This window comes from Mus caroli, chromosome 1, assembly GCF_900094665.2.
Source record: "Mus caroli chromosome 1, CAROLI_EIJ_v1.1, whole genome shotgun sequence".
Lineage (NCBI taxonomy): Eukaryota > Metazoa > Chordata > Mammalia > Rodentia > Muridae > Mus > Mus caroli.
The window spans coordinates 19767634-19790481 of NC_034570.1; the positions used below are offsets into that span (position 1 = coordinate 19767634).

A 22848-nucleotide genomic window follows, 5' to 3' on the forward strand; every position below is an offset into this window, starting at 1 on the left:
AGCAAGTCCGTAGCCAGTACTCTTCCATGGCTGCTTCAGTTTCTGCCTCCAGGTTGCTGCTTGGGCTCCTGCCATGACTTCCCTTGATGGTGGAGTGTGATACAGAAGCACAAGCCAAACTCGCCCTTTTATTCTCCCAAGTTGCTTCTGGTGAGAGTGTTTTCTCACAGCCACAGAAAGCAAACTCGAAGACTAGATAATGTGGGAGCTTATCTCGATCTCTCATGTTCCTTGACGCTAAAGATACAGACAGTACTGTTCTTCCAGTGGCCATACTGAGCAGCACTCCCATCTTCCATGTGATGAGGGCACCGTTCTATGACGTCTCAGACCTCATAGCCAAGACTTCTGCATCCACACACTCACCTTCTTATCATGCCTGGAGGAGGTGGCCTGTCTCAGGATCTTAACATCTGTTGTTTCTGCTCCACGTGGCTAACTCACCTCCTTTAAGCCACTGGACAGCTCTTACTTTCTCGGCGATCAGATGATTACCATGGGGGCTCCCACCCCAAGCATGCATGAAGCCCTTTAATCCATTCTACTCTTTAAAAAAGGACTAATTCATTTATTTAATGTGTATCAGTTTTTATATGTTTTTGTGGATGATTGTGGATTGTCTGGAGTTACAGACAGTTGGGAGCTGCCGTATAGGTGCTGGGAATTGAACCTGGGTCTTCTGAAAGGTAGACAGTGCTCTTAACCACTGAGCCATCTCTCTGGACCCGGCCTATTCTACTTTAATTTCTTTGTGATATCATTGTTTTCATCTTGCTTATATAACTGTATCCTGCCCTAGAAAATGAGTCCTATAAATATAAAAGAGTCACTTGTTTCATTTCCTTATACATTCATTTTATGTTTCATGAAACAGTTATTGGCATGCTAGGAGGTACATACACATTTCTGAAGATGAGGGAATGAATTTTTAACTTCTGTGCTTACCTTTACACCAGGAAATCCTTCTAGTCCTGGCAAGCCCATTGCACCAGGCTCTCCCTATAAAGAGGAATAACGACCAAAGGTTTGTAAGCAATGGTTTAAAGTCAGCGTCTTTATGTCCTATGCTCCTCAATTCTGATTTGAAACTTGGCAAGTGGACGGTATCCTCTTTTTTCAAATTAGGTATATGAAAACAGTTTGGGAATTAAAGCTATTCTCCAGGCATGAGTCCATTTTCTGATTAATTGTTTTTATTCTGATTAAGAATCTAATCAGGACGAATCCCTCTAGTATATTAGTAGCTCCAATTTTAGCAAGGATTAAAATGAAAAGCAGATTTTAATAAAGTTTGCCAATTTGTGAGGCACCTGGGGCTACTAGCTTATGATATAATAAGATTGAACTCTTTATGAGCGAATGAAACTGGAGCTCTCAAAGCAGAACATGTAGCATCCTTAACACGATTGTAAATGCTTAGGAAGATCACCTAGGAGAGGCACCTCCAGCCATTCTAAGTCATTGCTCAAGCTGACGGGTGCTAGGAGGGGATACGCAGCACTGAAACAAAACAAAACAAAACATTTGTCCTTTATATATATTCTACTGCACTGTCCCAGACTATACGTCTTTAAGTAAGATATTTGGAAAATCTATGTTGAAAGTGCTGATTATTTGAACAAATAAACATTGTGATCAAGAAGGATGTAGAGTTGGTTCAGAGAGAGGCTCAGCAGTTAAGAGCATTGGTTGCTCTTGCAGAAGACCTTGGTTCAGTTCCCAGCACCCACAAAGTAGCTCACAACCACCTGTAACTCCAGTCCCAGGGATACAATGCCCTCTACTGGCCTCTTGCGGGTACTGCTTACATGTTGTGCACGGCTATATATGCAAGGAAAGCATAGAAAAACAAAAAAAAAATCTTTAGAAAAATAGAGAAATAGGTAAAGTGAGAGTTATCTGATAAATTCTTATAAAGTACTGGTAACTGTTAACATTTTCTTAGGACAGTGGATATTTTAAACTTAACAACACTGGCTGGGTGTGGTGGTGCAGGATTTTAATCCTAGCACCTGGGGAACAGAAGCAAAGGCAGGTAGATCTCAGATCAGAGTGAGTTCCAGGCTAGCCTGATCTATAAGGGGAGTTCCCCAGCCAGCCAGCCAGCCAGTGCTTCACAGTGAGACATTGTCTCAAAACAAACAAATAAAAAACAATGTAACACAGAATAGCAAGCTTTTCCATTGTATTCTCTGTAGATGTATTTTTGTACACAAAATACACATCTGAAAGACTTCTAATCTGTAAACACATTATTGCTTATTCCCTAATACACACTATTAAACAAGTGGGCATAAAACTTGGTATGTTTATGTTTCATAATTTTAAAAAGTTCTCTCTCTCTCTCTCTCTCTCTCTCTCTCTCTCTATATATATATATATATATATATATAAAACCTGTCAATCATAAGAATAAATGATAAAAAGTGTTCAGATTGTATTCTGTGTGAATCAGTATGAAGGGGACTCCTAGTTATTGATGCGTGGAATATTTCCTAGTATCATGTTTCTTTGTTTACACTCTCAACAGTCTTTCCTTAGGATAGAAGAAGCAATCAATTAATTAATCAGCATTTGTTTGAGAGTACATAGTAGTTAAATATTTAATTCAAATCATTTAGACATCGAATAACTAAAGGAAAAAAAAGTGGTTTGCATCAGTTATTAGCAGATTCAATTGAAGGTAATTTTTTTCCTCTATAAAGGCTTATTCAGAAGATTATTATTGCCACGTGTTGTATGTTGAATCTTAAAGATCCCCCTCAAAGTGCATGAGTTTAAGGGCTGATCTGCAATGTGGCTGCACACAGAAGAGGGGGTCATGAAGGCTGTGACCACATCAATTAGCCCATTATAGACTTATAGCTTAATGAGCTGTAGAGACAGGGTTTGATTATAAAGGAAAGAGGTCTTTTGCTTTGTGTCACCCTGAGACTAGCAGCTTAGCCTCCCTAAGTGTTCCCTGGTACATAGTCTGACTCACCACAGGTTGGACAATGGTCTGAAACGTCAGTCAAAACAATGTTTCCTCCTTCTGAGTTGTTTATCTCAAGTGCTTTGTCACAGTGACACGAAGCTGACTTTAGCTTGTCATGGAACTTGAAGGACACCCAGAGAGGATATTCCCCTACCCAGCTCATTCTTGTTCCCTTTTAAAATACGTACTTGGTCAGTACAGTTCTCTCATTCCTGGCTTATTCCTGTGCCGTGGTGTGTGGTTTCTCCAGACCCAGCAGATGGTGTGTGACAATGAGTATGACGGGTGGCTGTGCACAGGCAGATAGGACTTGGGGGAGTAATTTCAGGGAATTTTGTTTGTATGGTAAGTGTGGATGTTCACACAATATTCAACCCCACAGCTTTCTATCTCTGTTTTTGTGTTTCATTCACACAAGCTCACAGTCTAAACAGAGACTATTCTTCGGTTGTTTTTTTTTTTTTTTATTATTATTTGTTCTGTCACAGCTAAGAAATATGGGACCTAATTTCTTCAAATTTTTCTCAAACAGTCTTTATATTTTGACCAGCTTCTTTCCAGTGCTAATGAATTATAATGTACTCTTTAGTATAGCATTTAATTTTTTTCTTACCCTAATCTGCCAATTATTAACATTAGAACTTAAAGAGTGTCCCAGAGAAGTCAACGAGAAGTCTAAATTTCTCTCTGTGACTCAGAGGCAGTGCTATTTTAAAAGTCTGTAGGACAGTAAGACTAGGGGGAGATTTTTATCAATATGATGAGAAATAGAAATAAAAAATGAACAACATATTTCTAGATGACCATATATAATAGTATTTTAAAAGTTGCAAACAAAGAAATGGTAACTTCCATATAACACATTTGGGATTCAGAATATAGTACAAAGGACTTGAAATAATTATTTTAGGGTAAATCAGATAGACATCTAATATATACTGACCAGTAACAATGATAACTTCCTTGATAACTCTCTTTTGAAAAAGTCACTTTCCATGGTTTGTCTCTTTTCTGGTTTAATGCTTTTTCTTTCAGACAGTTTTACCAACTTCTACTATTATAGTAAAATGACTCATTATTATTTTTTTTTTCACATAGCATCAGAAGGTGGTTGGGAAGCTTATCTCAGTATCAGGTACATTAATTTTCACTTCTTCCCTCAGAGGATGAAAGGATATACAAATGGGACCCGAAGGATGGAATATTTGCTTGGAAAGGACATGGCAGGAAAAGAAGTGCCGAAGGTTAGAGGGAATCTAATTGAATTTGGCAGAGCTTTTGCAGGGATGCTCCACCATTGAGAGAGATGCTGAGAACAGTTGTCATCCTTGGGGCAGCTGGAGGACATGATCTCCTTCCTTGCTGAGTGTTAACCTCCTGCTGTCTTCCACTCAATACAAAGGGCTATGACAGTCTACGCTCCCTGCAGAATAATTGCCCAAGACTTGCAAAGTAAATAAACAACCCCCTTCCCTTTTCTGGTTGGTGAGATGTCAGAGGTAGTAAGGGATTTCTCTCCCTTAAGTGTTTCTCTTCCACAAGTGACTTTACATTGCATCAATCATCCAAAGAAGGCGGTCAGAGGAAAGCGTTCTATTTATCAAGGGCATTCTACGCGTCTTCCTGCATCAGAGGACGATTTTTAAAACCCTCTAAAGGAAAGAGCAGAGCCTCAAGGGCAGGCACAGAATGGGGACTAAAGCATCATGAAAATAAAGAACTCATTTGCTGAGATTTCTTCATTTGCTTGCTTGTCTGACACCTTCACTGATACACACTCAAGACCACAGCCTGTCTTTGCCTGGCGCCTTTTCTAGTGTTAACAAAGACATCACAGAAGTAGGAACATACGTACCACTGGGCCAGGATCACCTTTTGGGCCCTGGAAGAAAAGTGTGGAAAGGTAGTTTAATTATGACTAAGCCACCATTGTAGAATCTGGAGCATTTTCTTTCAATTCTTGTTAACAAATATAAGAAAGGTACGTATTTTGCTTTTGCTGAAGGTTAGATTTAGAGTAAAGTTTAGAAACATAATTTGAGGTCTAGCGATGTTCCAGTAGTTAGGAGCACATAATGTTCTTCCAGAGGACCTGAGTGCAGGTTCTAGCACCCATGATGTGTGGCTTACACCTGTAATTCCAGCTCCAGGAAATCTAGCACCCTCTTCTGGCTCATACAGGAATTGCATGCATATTCCATGCATATAACCTCCCAGCCCCCATCCACCTTATATCATTAAAATAAAATAAGTCTAAAGAAACAACATGGTGCTCTTTCTATGGACACATGTGGACATTGATTTAGAGCTTAGATTAACTATAAGGAAAGAGACAATACTATGCTAAATATTTTAAGGCTTTACTCACTGTTTCTTTTATTTAAATTAGTTGTACTTCTTTACTCCTCTGTAAAACTGGGTGATATTTGTGACATTCAGTTTTCAGTGAGCTCAAGGCAGACCCGCCCCCCCCATCATTATTGTGATCAAGCTAAGGCAACTTAAAGAAAAAGCATCTGCACTTACTGGGGGGCCCGGAGGTCCTGGGTAACTGGGAACATTCACCCCTCCCTTCAAGGGAAGAGAAAGCAGATGAGAATAATTTATAGATTATAGATTTATAGATCATAGGTAATTAGACATGGAGGTACCTGGATTTTATATAAACTGCTCATGCCATTTCCCTCATTGAGCAGGACACCCTTAGGAAAAAAATGAGACACCGAAGTTAGCACTTGGAACTTTGGTCATTTTATCAAATGGCATTCTTTCTATATTAACTTTTACATAATTTTCCCCTACTCTATATTTAAGGTGAATTTAATACCATAAACCAAATACCACAGTGTTTCAATATTTTAAAACAGTGGGGAAAACTGGACAAAGGAACCTGACCTACGTCTGGAACACTCGGATGCTTCCGGTTGGAGTTTGAATCGTGTTCAGGTGCAGCAGATGAGGCACTAATGCATTCGGATGAAAAAATACTATCTGCTCATTAAAATTCAGCGTCTGAATGGCCAATTTACTGTGTTCTCAGCCTGCTGACCTGCAGGCAGCCATGCAGTAGGACTGATGTAGATGTGACTAGGGAACAGCTTGCCAACTGCAAAGTGATGTTTCCCCACGGTCTCTTCAAGCCAGACAGAAACTTAAGGTGAATGGGAGGATAACTTCATTCATAACGCCCTGTGTGGATGCTTCTACCAAAATGTCTTTAATAACCAGGGAACAAGAACTTGCTCAAAACAAACAAGCAAAACAACCAAACTAAAACCTTGAAACATAAATACAGAGCATGAAGCTGCACTCATTATGTAGCTTGAAAACTCTCGTCCATGTTTGCAAAAATGCACATGAAACATTCAGTTTGGAAACACCTAGAAAGGATAACAGATTCTTAGAAAAAATTCCAAGTGTGTTTTCATTTTTTTGTTATTTTTTTATACCTCAGTTGTAAAAACAGGGGAGTCTTTATTTCATTACTGCTTGAGGATAACAGTAGAAGTAGCCGTGCCCAGAGAGCACTGTTTCCACGCATCTTCAAATCAGTGGTGACAGAAGAGGATACTCTGTCTGTTTATCCTTTTATTGATTCTTCATTCTTTTGGCAATAACTGAACATGGGCTATATTTCAGTATACTTAGCCTGGAATAGATATAAGAATGTTTCCCAAGAGAAGATGTATAATCTGTCTTAAAAAAAATAATCTAGAGACAAGAGGCAGATTTCTTAAGCCTTATAGAAAAATCACAGGTTTCTTTAATAGTCTCATGATATGTTATGCTTTTTACCCCCATTGAGGAGATGACATATTTTAGAATCTGAACTCCATGAGTTGTCTGGCTTGCTTCTATGTGAAAGAAGAATCAGATGCAGAATGTGTTTAAGAAAGCGGAGGTCTACAAAGTGAGTTCCAGGACAGCCAGGACTATACAGAGAAACCCTGTCTCGAAAAAAAAAAAAAAAAAAAAAAAAAAAAAAAAAAAAAAAAGAAAAGAAAGCGGAGGCCAAGGCAGTTAATTTGTGTGTAAAACACGCACCTATACCCAGACTCATAACATATTCTTTAGTTTTCAGAAAGGTACTGTGAGACTTCACCCTTTCTCTGCTAAGTTTGGTTTTTTAAGTTCCTAAGAGGAAATAACACGTGTGAGCCTCAGCTCTTCTGCTATTCGAACATGGCTCCACAAGAGGGCAGACTTGCCACAGAGAGAGGCCGCGCTGCTCTGCACAGCCTCCTTGGAAATCTGTGTGGCTGACTAGGGCAGAAGACCTCCAGAGCCCTGGGGCATTTTTCTCACTGCGTGCCATGGAAGTAGAATGTCCTCCCGTCTCAGACACTGCTTATGGGGTGAACATAAACAACATCTTTGAAAAAGCAAATTGTGTGGTTGGAAAGATGTCTTCTTAAAGGCCTTTTATTATCTGTGGAGTTTTATTATCTGTGTAGTCAAATGTTTCTCCATCCGTTGATGGAAGTAGAGTCAGGCGTCTGGATTCCATGAAAAAGAGGTTCACAGTATACGGACAACTCTAAACACTGCAGACTGTAGCTGAGCTGAAATAGGGACAGGTTAGGCCCACCTAATGCTGCATTGCATGTCATTTACACATACACACACACACACACACACACACACACATGCAGGCATGTATACAGGCACACATGCTCACACACAAGCAGTCACACAAGCACACACTCAACTGAATATTTTGTTTTGCAAGCATGTAGGTAACCTCCGCATGAGTCATAAGTACACAGAATTAAAACCTCAAACAACTCACAGGGGGTCCAGGAGGTCCAGGTTTCCCAGGGGGTCCCTCACTACCCTGCAAGAGAGACACAGGCCTGAATTAATGGTTTGGCCATTTTCTACTCCAAGTCTGTGAACCAGGTTGTTCAGAAAGCAATCTTCCGAAATCATGATAGCTTGTCATTTGGCTTCAGCCTTGCGATCCTATTCAGCTTAGCTTGCTCCTTAACCCAGTAAAATACATTTCCCCACCCCAGGAAAGTGAATACCCCCTTTCAAGTCCATCTGGATTCTCGCTGTGCGAACTCTAGGAGTGACAGTTTCACTGGGGGTAGACCAGTTAGGTGACCTGCCCTGGGCTTTGAGTATAGGTGGGGGATTTTTTCCTCCTATGTGAGCGTGGGGGATAGGGCAGAGTTCATGTGAATAAATTGTGGACTTGGAGACTGTGGCTCTCTGGATTAGCCTTCACTTTTGGCTTCATCTTCACTCCCTCCAGTTCATAGTGGAAAATGTAACTGAAGTATGAAGTCACAACCCGTGTCATATCGAACCTTACAACCAGGTGAGGTGTGTTTGACTGAGTGGAAGTGATGATTTGGCTATGACACTATTTAGGGGAATGGTTTGTACAGTGTAATAGCTTGTAGGAGACATAAATCTAAAGGCTAATGGGACTCCAATAATTGCTTACTGGACCGATAACTATTCTGTGAGTTTTTTTTTTGAATTGAAACTTGGTAAGTGACTTTTACAAAGCACAGAAATACTGACCAGTCCATTCATGGGAAGCAGTTGTTGCAGCCCCTTTGGCTTTTTAGAGTCGTTCCTATAACTGCGCACTGCTTTTAGAATGGTATCATTATAAAATGTTCTAGGCCACATCTATCAGGGATGGTGACAACACAGAGCATATGATGCCCAGGAATTTTGAGGGACGTCAGTCCTCTTTCAGAACTAGACTGAAGATCTTATTTCAATATTCATCTGTTTCCTACCAACAAAGGAACACACCACAAGCCATATATTTATCAATGTACATAAACAGTAAAGCTTCTCACGTGATGCACTGCCCGAGTATGCACACGCACACTGAGGAAGCGTGCTGTATCTTTCCCACGCGGCTTTGATGGTTGCCATCCCCCTAAGACTCCCTCTGTTCTGTTGACCTCTGCCAATGCCCTTCAGAGCATTACATCACACTTCCCATGAGTCAACAAACAATATGTGCCTATCAGGAACACTCCTCCCACCCCCTGGCACATCAGAAGGAATATTCTCATTTGTGCCCTCAAGCTCATTTCAGTGTGGAATTCCCATTAACTTCAAAGGCAAGTCAAGGGCTGAATAATTTTCATAGAAAATAGAGGAAAGGGGCTGGGACAGAGAGATCCTTAAGATATTAACAGGATAAAAATGTGCTGGGGCTCTCTAGCACACTGCTTCCTCTAAGCACCTCGGGGATCTTGATACCATCACGCTTCCCTCTGCTCAGGATGTGGCATCCTGGCAAGCGTGCGTGCAGGAGACACTTAAGCAGCTTCTGTGGCTCTTTGCACTCATTTCCTTAATCTGAATAGCTGTAGCTACTTCATCCATTCGGTGGCTATGCCTGGATGGGCACTGTAATGCCAAGTGAGATCTTACACCATGACAGCTTGATACTCCCATGCTGTTGGTTTTCCCTCCCAGCCACAGCACACAGCTGTGAGCTGTGATGTTTGGTCCTCACTGTCGGTTGGATGAGATTTAGAATCACCATGGCAACACACCTCTAGGTGGGTGTTTCCAGAAAAGTTTAGTAGGAGGACCCACCCTGAATAGGGGCATCATTATCACACAGGCTGGAGGCCCAACTGAATAAGGGAGCAGAAAAGTAGTATTCAACTATCTCTGCTTCTTGCCTACGGATGCGGTAGATGTGAACTCAAGACCTCAAGATCTTTCTTCTACCATGACCTCCCCACCACGATGAACTGAGGTCTTGAACTGTAAGTCCAAACAAACCCTCCCCACCTTTGGCTGTTTTCTCAGATATTTTGACATAGCAACTAAAGTAACTAATACATTCTTCTTCCCAGGGAACATGGTTTTAGTCATTTCCTGCCAAGGTCTTTTAGGGACAGCAATTACCAGACTGTCTCACAAATCCTTTGGTTACTGATCCTTGTCTTGATAGCCAGCAAGGCATCATCTGGAGCCAGGGAGCTTGCTTGGAATGTTTGGGCTTTCCTCTTCTAAACTTACAGCATGAATCCTACTCATAGGACGATGAAGTAGATGGGCCCTTTAGGAGATAGGTCACAGGGTGGAATGTTCATGAATGGGATCAGTGCCCTTATAAAGAAGCCTGAAAGAGCTTCGTTACTGTTGAACCACACAGACTCATTTAGAACATGCCCTCTGTGAACAAGAAAATGGGCCCGCCAGCTACCAAAACCACCAGTGCTTTGGTGGGGGATTTTCTAGCTTCTGAGATTTTGAAAATGCTGTTTAGAGCATATATATATATATATATATATATATATATATATATATTACAAAAGTCCAAAGAGAACAAGATAGCCATAGCTGGAAGTCTCTGATACATTACAATCCAGCTTACCTTTACCTCTTTAGGAGGCTTGAACTAGTCACTCTTCCTCACAAATGGATGTCTCAGCTTCTGAACCCTATGGATTTTCTATCTCCAAACCCAGAGTTCTCATCTATGAACACCTGTGTTTGGACCCACTTTTAGACCAACATCTTTGCAAGTCCACTCCACGAGTAGCCACTGCCCAGCATACGTCATTTGCTCTTGTAGGTTGCCCTTGATTGAATGGAGCTCACAGTAAATGGTCCCACCTTACCCCTAACCCAAGCCCCATTTTCCTTTGTACCTTGTCACCTTTTGCTCCAGTGGGACCAGGATGTCCAGTTCTTCCTGTTAAGCCCTGTAAAAATGAAAAGCTTGTTGTTATGGAACCAACAAGCCAATGGTTAAAAGGTGGTGGAAGGTGACCGCTTAAACCTACCCATTTCGAAGGTCATTTGATCCTAATTAAATCGGTTCTACCAGCTTATATTTCTTCAGGCTGATACAGCAGCCTGTATTCTCCTGATAAGCCCTTAGAAGGTTAAATTTTCTATCTGTGTGGTTTTTTTTTCACCTTGGCTAACCACATTTAATGACCTTAATTGAAACCTTTTGATACACTTAAGAATTTAGCCTTGCTGTTTAAATGCCAATTTACATAACACGTCTTTCTAAATGAGGTATAATTTTGGTAGTGATCAACATCCTAAATACTCCAATACTGGGCAGAATGAAAAATGTGCATACTGAGTTATGTGATCTGCATTATAAAAAGGAAAACAAAAGTTAATCTTAATTCTCCTTTGAGAGTAGAATTAACAGTAATTCTTGTGGTTTCTTTTACAGTTCTCTTTCATAATTTTAAGTTTTACTATGTAGATACAAACATAAATGATAAACTTTTAGTTACACCAAACCTATGCCTCAAAATATTAATCAAATGATCACTTCTTATTTGAGAGATAAAAATAATTTACTGGCATAGGGACTTTAAGAGAAGAGACAGAGAAGTTGAGACAGTGACTTTAGTGGAGTTGGTTTCTAAAGGAAAATGCATTATTTGGGACAAACTTAAACAAACATTATTTGTTGGTCTGAAACTCCAGTGTGATTGTGTGCCCCATCTTTTATCTGTCAACTGAACCTTAGGATTGCTTAGAATTAAACTCTAAATAAGAGATTGGGTTTGTCAGGTTGGAGATGAAAGAAGATTCTGTTCCAGAAAAACAAGATAACCCAAAGGCCATACTGCCGTGTTCAGGGGGTGGCGAAACAGAATTTAAAAAAAGTTCACATACAGGAATACAACAAATTAAAGCTGATAATCTTTGGCCTGTTATTTTCCTTTAGAAAATTCTCAGCTTGTGTGGCATGTGAATATCTCTTCTAAGGTTAGTGCCAAAAATTTATAACCAAGGAGAGAGTGTACTTGAGTACTCTACCTCCAGCAGAGTGAGAAGCAGCTCTTTGGCTTGGCAAAAATTCTGAAGAGAAGTCTCCAGGACACGGAGCAGGCTTAAATAATCTTATTTGAAAGTTGGAGTGCTTTAAGGGGCTACTTTACTTGGCAATGGCTGAGCTACACAGAGATACAGAGCAGGAGAGGCACCAGGAATATTAGTGTACCATGTATCATCCTACAGGTATGGCCTATGAGGAAAGCGGTCTTAGCAAATACTTACAGGGGGTCCAGTTGGGCCAGGAGCTCCCGAGAGGCCAGGGATTCCTTGAAGACCCTGGAAAAAAACCGGAATTGTTGCATGTTGGTGTTAGGAGATTTCCAGCACTTTTAGAGGCCGTCTGGTGTTCGGATTGTGGGCCATCTACAAGACCACTATGACCATACACCATATACAACACACATTACTTCGTGTGTTGTGGGAACAGACATAAATTTTAGTTTTTTTTTTACCACTTTTACTATGAGAGGCTTAGATCACATTTTAATTAGAGAAAAAATATTATTCACCTGTTTGTTACTTCAGAGTCATAGGAAATGCACCAAGCTCTAGAAGGAAGGGCTGGGGTTGTAGCTCAGTGGTACAATACTTGCCTAATGGTCATTAATCTTAGGCCTTGACCTCCATCAGTATAAATGCCGACCAAACAAATAAGCAAAAACATACAAAGAAAACAAGACCCAAGTTCTGGATTGGATGATGCCATTCTTTCAAGAGTCAGTTTCTCTATGGAATAAAATATTTTTATACTGCTTATACTTATATTAGAAATCCTCTTTCTACTGTCCTTAAATGATGTTTTTTTATGTCTATTATAAATGTCGGGCAAAGTGACTATGGTAAAATGACTGCATCTGTATTTACGAGCTATCAACAGGATTGAGCTGGATTGAGGTTCTTTGTACCAATAGACTTAAGAATAAGTTCACTTTATCCAACACCAGAGACCACATATTGCTTCAGGTTTATTCATGAGATACTGTGGTAGTTTGAATGTGAATGGTTTTAATCAGCTCATATATTTGAATGCTTGATTCCTAGTTGGTAGGTAATGGAACTGTTTTGGAAGGATTAGGAGGTTTGGCCTTGTTGGAGGAGGTGTGTCACTGGGGCTGGGCTTTGTGGTATCAAAAGCCAGACTCCTTCAGGCCCAGACTCCCCCACTCTGTGTGTGTGTGTCATGCTTGTGGATGAGATGTAAGATCCCAGCTCCTTCTCCAGCACCATGCCTGCCTACCTGCCTGCTGCTATGCTTCCCATATGAACTTTGAAACAGTATGAAAGCCTTCAAACATCTATATCTATATCTTTATCTATATCTATATCATCTATATCTATCTATCTATCTATCTATCTATCTATCTATCTATCTACACACACACAAATATATATATATATATATATATATATATATATATATATATATATATTGCGTTGGTCATGGTATCTCTTTGTAGCAAAAGAAAAGTAACAAAGACAGGTATGATATGAAGAAATACTTAAAAGATCTCCTTGACTGTGCTGGAATGCCTCATGTAATAAGTATCAGGAAAAAAATCTTATGTATATTTGTATTGAAGAACATATTCATTTTATCTTCAAGAATGTATCAACTCCTTTGGCTTGCTGTGTGCACATATGTACACTTGTGCATGTATCAGTATGGTGGACTACCTCTTTTTATTTCCGTATTATCACTTGTGCGAGTATATAAACAGATTTATAATTTTGTAAATGGAAAGGGCAATTTTCCACTGGGAATGGTGCTTTTTAATGACTGAAACTTATATACATGTATGAGAAATTTCCTTATCTTAAAAATCCACATTTCCATAACTTTTCTACATATACCTGTTTCCGATATACTTACGTAGATATCTTCCTCTCTTTTCTACTTTAAGTCTCAACTTTGAGTGAGTTTTCAGGTTGTCTAATTTATAAACATGGGAGTCATTAACTGCTGATGACAGCATTAAACTTGAAAATAAACCCTGCTACACAAGTAAAACCCATCTTTCTCAGCAGTCTTTCTCTCAGGTACTCGAAATTCTGTCACAAGAGTGAAAGCTGCTGAAGAGGAATAAGGGGCGGTATGAAGATTTTATAAGCCCCAATGGCTATTGAAGGATGTTGACACTCAAGAGCAAGATGGCCAAGTTTAGCACATAGTACCAAACTCAAAACTCAAAATAAAATCTATTGCGTAGGCATTCAGCCATCATTGTTATGCTTTATGAATAACGACATTTTTGTGCCTTCTTTGTCATTTATTATCATAAAATATTATATAAAGACATATAGTCAAATTTTTTCTCTGGCTAGAAAATGTACGATCTGTGCTCTGCTAACACTTTGCAATTTGATGCTGAGCCATACAGCAACATGAAGAACCCGGGGTAAGTCAATCACTTTTCAAAACATTGACAAATGCGTGATTCCTCTAGCTTAGTGAATTAAACTGTTGTTTCTAAAATTAGATCTCCGAAAGGTGTGAGCTTCCCTCTGTACCTTTTTTGTTCAATGAAGACTAGACACTTGTGGTTTTGTAACATTAGAGACAACGCATGTCTGTTATCAGAGTGTAGTCTGTTGGCCAGTTGGGAAGGTATATATTGTTGGTTAACATTTTATTCACTTGACAAACCAGCCAAGTACATAACCATGGTATTCTTTGAGTGGAAGTAGATGATGCAATCATTTGCTGTTATTGATCTGTGCAAGAGACAAAAGCTGTATTGGGCCAGGTTCATCCATGTTACGCTTGGGATATAGAGGACAAGGGAAGAGGGCCTCCTGTACTCTAGTGAGTCCTCTGCAGAATTTCGTGTGACCCATGTCAAAGAGTGCACAAAGTGTGCCTAAGAAAGAACACACTAAACTACTGAGGGATATTAACAATGGGTTCAGCTCACCAAGATGGCAAAATACCTCACAGAATCAATAAAAATTAACTTCTCGTGAATTCAACAGAGTCACTCATAAAAAGCTCCAATTCCAATTATTTCTCAATTCCCTTGTTTTTTATTACCCTCTCAATTGCCTCTTAAGCCCACCTCTTGAATCTAGGCAGTTAAAACCTGCCTGCCTGTTAAAACCCATGGCTGTGTTTATACTTCACAGAAATCTTCTGTGGAACTTGAGGAAGCAAAAGCCCATTAATTCTTACTTGTTTTCAAAACAAATGCCTTTAATGTTTTATTTATAAATGAAAATAAATGCCGTACTTCTCATTCTTTAATTTTTTTTTAACTTGGAATACAATCCCAAGCCAATCTTAAAGGTTTCCAGAACACAATGAATATCAATAAAACCAATAATAAATGATGATAGCTTGTAATGGGAAATACAGTTCCAACCAGGAAAATAGATCTATTTTACAGTGTCATAATTTCCCATACTACCATCAAGGTTAATATATGCCAGATGGCTTTCTTACTTTCATTAAGAACTATTAGCACCAAAACTGTTTAAACCAACAGCAATTCATCATTCTAATTGGTTTTTCTAAGAGTTAATGTGAGTTATGCAGGGCAAGAATAATATCCTGAGCATCTCTGTGGCTTACTGTCAGAAAATTACACCGTTATCTCAAAACCACATCTGTGTTGGATGCTCGGTCCTGGGGGTGAGTGGCTGGCCTAAACCGGTCTATCAAGATCCTTAGCTTAGCTTATTTCTCCCAGGAATTTGGAAGCTGAGCAGTGACTTAGAGAAACCAAGGTTGTTAAAGTTGAATCATGGTACAGAGGTGGCCCTAGCTCTTAGCGAGGCTCTGAAGCTGCCCTCATCCTTACACATGTTCATATGCTCTCTCCCTCTCTTAGCTACCCTGAGGTTTCTTTCTGTGATTACACTCTTCCTCTTTCTATCCTGCGAGGGTTGGGATAATTACCTGAGACCTGAAACCCCATAACTTTCATAGGAATTTTTAGCCTTGACGTTGTGTCTCCATATTTGAACCACCATAGAGAAATGAGTATCTACAATTACTAAAATGTGTTATTTTAAATCAAATATCTACTCATGGTTTTAAGTGGTCTTGGGATTAAACATACATTATGGCGAACCCCGTTTCTTTTTGTTGGGGTTAGTCTAGTGCTGCTGTGCATCCAGATGCTAAAAATCGGCCCCCAAGATCTGGTCGCCCCCAATGAGTGAATCTTCACTTATTCCAGCTTTTGTTTTGTAAACTTTGTCCCCCAAGTCATCCCTGATTGGTTAATAAGGATGCCTACAGCCTGTGGCTGGGCGGAAGAGAGGTAGGTGGAGCTTCGTTCCCCGGCCTGGGATCTCAGGCAGGGACCAGGAGGGAGAGAAAAAGAAGGAAGGAAGTCTCCATAGGGTGTTGTGGGTCATTGTGGATTGGCAGCTCATGGCCATGAGGGTCGACATGATGGAGATGGAAGTGCTCAAACGAAATTTATGACAAGTAATATTTTTGACAAGGAAGCAAACAAAATAGCAGAGAGGTCTGATGTCTGCCCAGCTGTGGGGCTTTACGGCTTATTATAAATCTAAGCGTCTCTGTGGCATTTAGTTGGGATATTTGAAGGCAACAAATGGTTGGCACATACCCTCAGAATAATAATCACCTCCAACATCTTTCCTCTGTTCGATCAGGAGAGAGAAGCAACAGCAGAGTCGCTTACCTCATCGCCTTTCTCCCCGTGTATTCCAGGGTAGCCCCGCTCTCCTTTGCTTCCCTAAAGAGACAGTAACTTCAGCTAATACTGGACCATTTCAGAGTCTTTTTGGAACAACAGGGGAAAGAAAGTAACCCCTCCTCCCATCAGAACCCCCGGGGTACGTCATTTGGATAGGATCAGGGTAGAAAGGAATGGCAGCCTGCCCATCATTGCCAATGTAAGTTCTACTTTTTAGAGAGTTTGACAAATCTCTCGGAAGACTTTCTTACCTTTGGCCCTTCTCTGCCTGGGAATCCCGGAGGACCTCGTGGCCCTACATCACCCTGGAAGACAGAGAGGTATCAGAGCTCTGAGGTAGGACTCCTTAGGAGCACAGTAGGTCGCAAACATGCAACAAAGCACCCACCTTCCTGGCTGCAGGATCATACTTTCCAGGCTCCCCAGTGCTTCCTTCATCCCCTTTAATGCTTTTCAGCCCAGGGACATTGGCTTGACAGTTGCCACAGAAGTTCTAGCGAGTATAAAGACAACGTACTGAGAGGGTCATAAAACCCATTTAAGAAACCTAGGTCTGATCTGTTTGAACCTTGTCAATGAGTGATTGTGAGGCCATTCTGCTTCCAGAGACCTGTGTGTCCAATTCGGAAGATGACTTTTTGTGAGGTTAAAAACTCTGACAAACCTAATCATTGATCTTGGTTTATAATATTGGTGAACGTGTACTTAAAAATGAAGACACCTCACATACATCTCTGATGCCATTTCAAAGGAAAACTCCCAATAAATAATGGGGGTGGGGTATGTAATTTGAGAACATGAGTTTTAACTTTTTTAGCATGTTGAGGAAGAGAAGTCATATTAAAGTTTGGATTAAGCAGCAAGATTAAATAGCATATCAAACTAATAACCCAAGTAGTGAAAATATAATTTGAAAAGAGACAGGAAAGAAAATTTTCTGATTTGAAAGCAGCAAGAGTTGGGGCCCCACCACTGGGTCTGCTAACATCTGTCAGTGGAGGCATCCTTAGGAAGACAAGGAACTTGAGGGTCTTCGACTTGACCAAGGGTCAAATCTAAGAGGAGATATGAAACCTCAGTGAAATCAGCATTCCACTGACGTCACCACAACCCTCAGGTGACCCACAGAGGCTGAGTCTAAGTGTCTTTGCTTCTAAAATAAACCAAAGTCTTATCACGTGGCTAGGGGAAAATGTCTGTGAGAAGCTTATTTAAAACAAAATGTTGGATAAAAATATGATCAGGGCTAAGAGTAGGAGCCACTGATGGAGGGCTCAGCTGTCAGGGTAGGACAAAAAATGCTCCTGATTTTCATTCATGGGAAGAATCATTGAACAGAAAAAGGGGCAGAGATTTGCCATTGATAAAGAATTGGCAAGAAAAACTAAAGCCATTCATACCAATACTTTTGGCCCAATAAATATCTGGTTCCCAGAAATATATTCCTTGGAACACAAATATATGTTATATTAAGAAGGATCTTGGCCTCAGAAATGCTAGATTCAACTCTGGAATGATTCTCTCTAGGGTTCAAATATGTAAACTGATACCAGAATCAAGTGTATAGTTGAGCAAACAATTTTACCACCTATATCATTCCATGGGATTGTCAAATTGATAGAAGAATTAAAAAACACACATAAAGTTGTAGATCCACCATGCAGCAATGGGGAAAGTGGAACTCAATAGAATCAGGAGAGTTTCCACATTTCAAGATGTATAAAAAAGATGAATTATGACTGTACACATACACACATGAGCAAAATAGAGCCAAGCCTTAGGACACTGATTTCAGAAACACCCTCAGATAGAGGATTGCACTGATGACTTTCGTAGAAACCGAAAAGACGGTAATTGTTATAACTCAACAGAAACTTCTTAGATTCGTTTGGCATTGGTCTTATTTTCTTTGGTTAGATAAGGCAAAGTGTTAAAACAAGGGAAATTGGCCGGGTGTGGTGGCGCATGCCTTTAATCCCAGCAGTCGGGAAGCAGAGGCAGGCAGATTTCTGAGTTCGAGGCCAGCCTGGTCTACAAAGTGAGTTCCAGGACAGCCAGGGCTACACAGAGAAACCCTGTCTCGAAAAAACCGAAAAAAAAAAAAAAAAGAATCTAAAAACAAAAACAAAAAACAAAGGAAATTGGTTTTAATAAAAGTTCTTGAAAAATGCAATATTATTTCATAGAAATGATTAAGATGAGTCAGTCCATCATTAGCTGATGCGCACCCTAATTCAAAGGGAACCCCGCACACTGATTAACCTAGAAGATCTGGGAAGGAGAGTTTGGTTTTAGAATTATGCTAATTCTTCTCAGTGCTCTACCTGAAGTTATCTTAGAAAACATAAAGTAGTTACCACCTTGTTAAAGACTCAACACACGGAGTTTGAGTCAGCGTGCTGAGTTATAGGCTCAGGACTTAACAGTATGTTATTAAATTGTATTCAGCATTCATCAAATTCTTGAACTAGATTTAGGTGGGAGTTACGTGTTTTCCCGTTCTTCTGTTGAATAAAGCCTGTTGGGGTCACCTGCCAAGCTTTCCTGCTGGCATCACACCAAGACCTCACTGAGGTGATCAGGGGACTAGAAGAGTAGTGTAGAGGAGGCCATCCTGGCAAGACTACCTGTTCCTCAGATCCTCAAGACCCCTGGGGGCCTGGTTCTCCTTTATAGAGTCCACTCAGTATGTTGTATGTTCTGTGAGTCATTTGTATTTTACCTGAACATTAAGTTCTGGTTGAGTATACAAATTTCTCATCCTTCAAGAATTCAAGTGTCTAATTGCTACAGTCCTGTCATTTCTCACATCATTGCTGTTACAAAGAATCTGGAATTTAATACCCGAGGACATGGACTCCTGGGTCAACTTCACACTTATTAGCTATGTGTCTGGGCAAATTGCTTAGCTCCTTGGAACTTCAAGTTTCTTTGATGAATGAGATTGGGGCTCCAGCCTGAGCTTATAACATTTTGGTAAAGATTAAATGGGAAGAAATAAGTAATACTGAATTGACTGGCATATGATTACAACTCAAAAAGAAAATAAGAGAGAGCTCTGAAACCCTCACAAATATTCTGTCTTAGAAACACATATTGCTGTTGGTGTTTTGGAGTTCCTAATAGCTACTTTAAAAGTTTTTATATTAATATTTACATTTATATATCTTTTCTGAAAACTTTAATTCCCCAACCAGTATGTCCCCTAGACCATGTCTTTTGGTGGATTCAATGCTATAACTATTTCTTTATGTTTACATATAAGTCATCAGATAAATCTTTAATGACTGAACACAAGTTGTGTAAGTGAAATATCTGTGTGAGTGGTATATATGCATATACTTTACTTTCTGTTCATTCATAGACAAGAAATGTAAGAGTGAAATCAACAGCTACATTTTCATTTGGGTTCACCTACTCTTACTAGACTACACAGAGATGACACGTACATAGCTTTACCCACTACCAGATTCCTCAGATCGCTTGTTCTTACTAATAAAATACAGTAAGCTATTTAAGAAAAAGATGATAGCCATATATTTGTGTGTGTGTGTGTGTGTGTGTGTGTGTGTGTGTGTGTGTGTGTGTGTGTGTGTGTGTGTGTGTGTGTGTGTGTATGTTTCTGAGTAGTTAAAGTTGAGCTAAGATTTGTCATATCCCTCGTTAAGCCTCTCAAAGGCTGGAGTTATAGGCATGCGCCCCCATGTTTAGCCCAAGGCACTTTGTAGAATAGATAATCAGTAGAGATAATTTCTGTTTTACAGGGTAACAGATGTTAGGGCAATTGTTGGCTTTATAGCTCATTCTGTGAAATTCTGTGACATAAAAATTCAATCTGTATGTTAAATGCAGGGACTAACATCTTTCGAGTGACCAGAGCTGACAGAGTGGCACATACAATTCACACAGCAAGGGTAGGTGAACATCTAGGAAGAGAAAGCTATTGCTTAGGAGGAGGCAAGATCTTGGGCAGGGGGTGGTGGCTCACGCCTTTAATGCCAGCACTCGGGAGGCAGAGATAGGTGGATTTCTGAGTTCGAGGCCAGCCTGGTCTACAAAGTGAGTTTTAGGACAGCCAGGGCTATGCAGAGAAACCCTGTCTTGAAAAACAAAAAAGAAACAAAAACAAAACAAAACAAACAAACAAACAAAAAACCAGAGGAGGCAAGATCTACTTAAAGGTATCTATCAATGATGTCACCCCTTTCTGTCTTTCATCACAATATTGCCTTCCCACATCCCCATATCCACAATGTGAGACCCTGAATTTCAGAGTGGGAAGATTCACATAAGTGCTAGAATTTATCATAGAACATGACGCTTTCCTGTCTTACATATTTCTAACATTTGAATTTGAATCTTTTTGGACTAAGAAATTAATTCTATCTTTGGTAGAAAGTTCCCTTTTAACCTTTCCTGTACACGAATGTGTAATTTCTTTTATAGTAAAAGAATACCTTCAGCAGGGCGCCAATGTCTCCCAAGAGAGGAAGTGCGATCTGTAGTTAAGAAGAGAGAGAGAAAAAAAAAAACCCCAAACCCATGGATATTTGTGTATACATGAACACAATGCAGTATGAACATAGAAGTTATGTTTTTACTTTTTGTTTCATATTTTTCACATTGCATCCCAATTGCAGCCTTCCTTCCCTTCTCCTTTCCTCCCAGTTCTACCCTTGCAAATCACTCCTCCCATTACCACCTCCCATTCTCCTCAGAGAAAGGAAAGTGCCCCTTGAGTACCACCCCACCTTGGGGCATCTAGTCCCAGCAGGACTAGCCTCACTCACTGAGGCCCAACCATGCGGTCCAGGTAGGGGAAGGGGATCCAATGGCAGGCAACAGAGTCAGAGACAACCCCACTCCAATTGTTAGGGAACCCACATGAAGACCAAGTTGCACATCTGCTACAGATGTGTGGGGTCCTAGGTCCAGCCTCTGCAGGTTGTTTAGTTGGTAGTTCAGTCTCTGTGAGTCTCCAAGGGACTAGGTTAGTTGGTGTATCTTTTTTTTTTTTTTCATAAAGTGACATGCTAGTTGAAATTGGGACATGGAATTTTCATCTCGCTTTGGGACTCACTGGCTTAGCTTCATGCATCATGACATATCACCAAGCACTGAAGGAGCCAGGCTCTTAGAGTATTCACTCTGATCCTTCACCAAGAGCATGCATGCTCACCATGTATGCTTTGCTCATACATCTGTAGTGTGTAGCTTCACTGGTAACCTCTATGTTTTCCCTATGATGTTGGTTTCAAGTGATGCGTAAAAGTCAAACCCAATTGTTAAAAGGAAATCACTCCTTTACCAAGGACATTCTTAGGCTACTGAGAGATATGTGAATGGCAGGGTGAGTCTGTCTTAAAGTTAGCTCTTAAGGAAGTTCAGAAGAGACTTCAGAGGGGCAAGACAGACACCTGGGAAACATGGGCTGTGTCTTAAAATGCCCTTTCAGAGAGAAGCACTGTAACAAGCTGAGTGACGTCTGTCTCAGGATCTGTAGAGAGGCACGCAGGATTCAGTGATGGCCCTAAAGGAAGGCTGGATAATACTGCTGCTTGCAGCTACCACAGGCAGGAGCAACATGGGAGCTAAGGGGATCTGTGAACCCAGAGAGAGGACAGATTTGGATTTTATTGTACAGGACTCTTAATACAATGCCATGTGCCATATGAAAATTTAAGTGCGATGGCTGAGGCTGTTTAAAGGGATTTACTGTCACTCATAGCAAGGTTTAACCTGAAATAAAACTATGTAACACATGGTTAGTATCTTAATGCGTTTTCTGTGATTTTTTTTCAATCCAATTTTCATAATTTAATCATCTCGTCTGTTCAGAGGCACTTCATCAACGGAGATACACCACACTGGCGGTAACGTACCTGAAAACCTTCATTTAGAGAATGAAATTCATTTACTCACCAGAATTGAGAAGAACAGAAATTGTGGCTATCTATTTTATCTCTATTTCCCATGGAACAAAGACATTAAATGCTAAGGCTCAGCCCAGGGCAAAATTGTATAGCTGAATTATACCCTTAGGAGATAAGTATGCATCACACACACACACACACACACACACACACACACACACACAATAATGCTGACCCAGCTTGAATTTTTTTTCCCCTCTACAAAATAATGGGGATAAACAAAATCACCAAGCAGACACCGAGCATTGTAATTAGTTTGGACAGCAGAATTTGCTTGGTAGGCTGTTTGGCTTCCGGGTACATTAAAGATACATAAATCAGGCAAAGCCTGTCTACATACCGGGTCACCTGGGGGGCCTGGAAGGCCTGGCTTTCCATCTTTCCCTGGAGCTCCCTAGAAACAGAGGCAACTTATTCAAACCTCTGCAAGTTAGAGAAAATTAAAACAGACATGGGGTGGGAGTTGGGGAAAATGTCC

The 22848-nt window shown here is 40.3% G+C and overlaps 1 protein-coding gene across 4 annotated transcripts in view; it reads right to left on the reverse strand.

Moving 5' to 3' along the window:
* Window positions 1-22848, reverse strand: part of Col19a1 (collagen type XIX alpha 1 chain) — a 313337-nt gene that overhangs the window by 36107 nt on the left and 254382 nt on the right. For all 4 annotated transcript variants that reach the window (XM_029483553.1, XM_021163060.2, XM_029483550.1 and 1 more), the window contains 12 exons: window positions 22711-22764; window positions 20895-20936; window positions 16826-16930; window positions 16689-16742; window positions 16423-16476; window positions 11996-12049; window positions 10618-10671; window positions 7767-7811; window positions 5629-5679; window positions 5504-5548; window positions 4833-4859; window positions 946-999 (listed from right to left, as the gene is read on the reverse strand). In XM_029483553.1, the coding sequence (XP_029339413.1) occupies window positions 946-999; window positions 4833-4859; window positions 5504-5548; window positions 5629-5679; window positions 7767-7811; window positions 10618-10671; window positions 11996-12049; window positions 16423-16476; window positions 16689-16742; window positions 16826-16930; window positions 20895-20936; window positions 22711-22764 (639 nt within the window). The remainder of the gene's footprint in view (window positions 1-945; window positions 1000-4832; window positions 4860-5503; window positions 5549-5628; window positions 5680-7766; window positions 7812-10617; window positions 10672-11995; window positions 12050-16422; window positions 16477-16688; window positions 16743-16825; window positions 16931-20894; window positions 20937-22710; window positions 22765-22848) is intronic.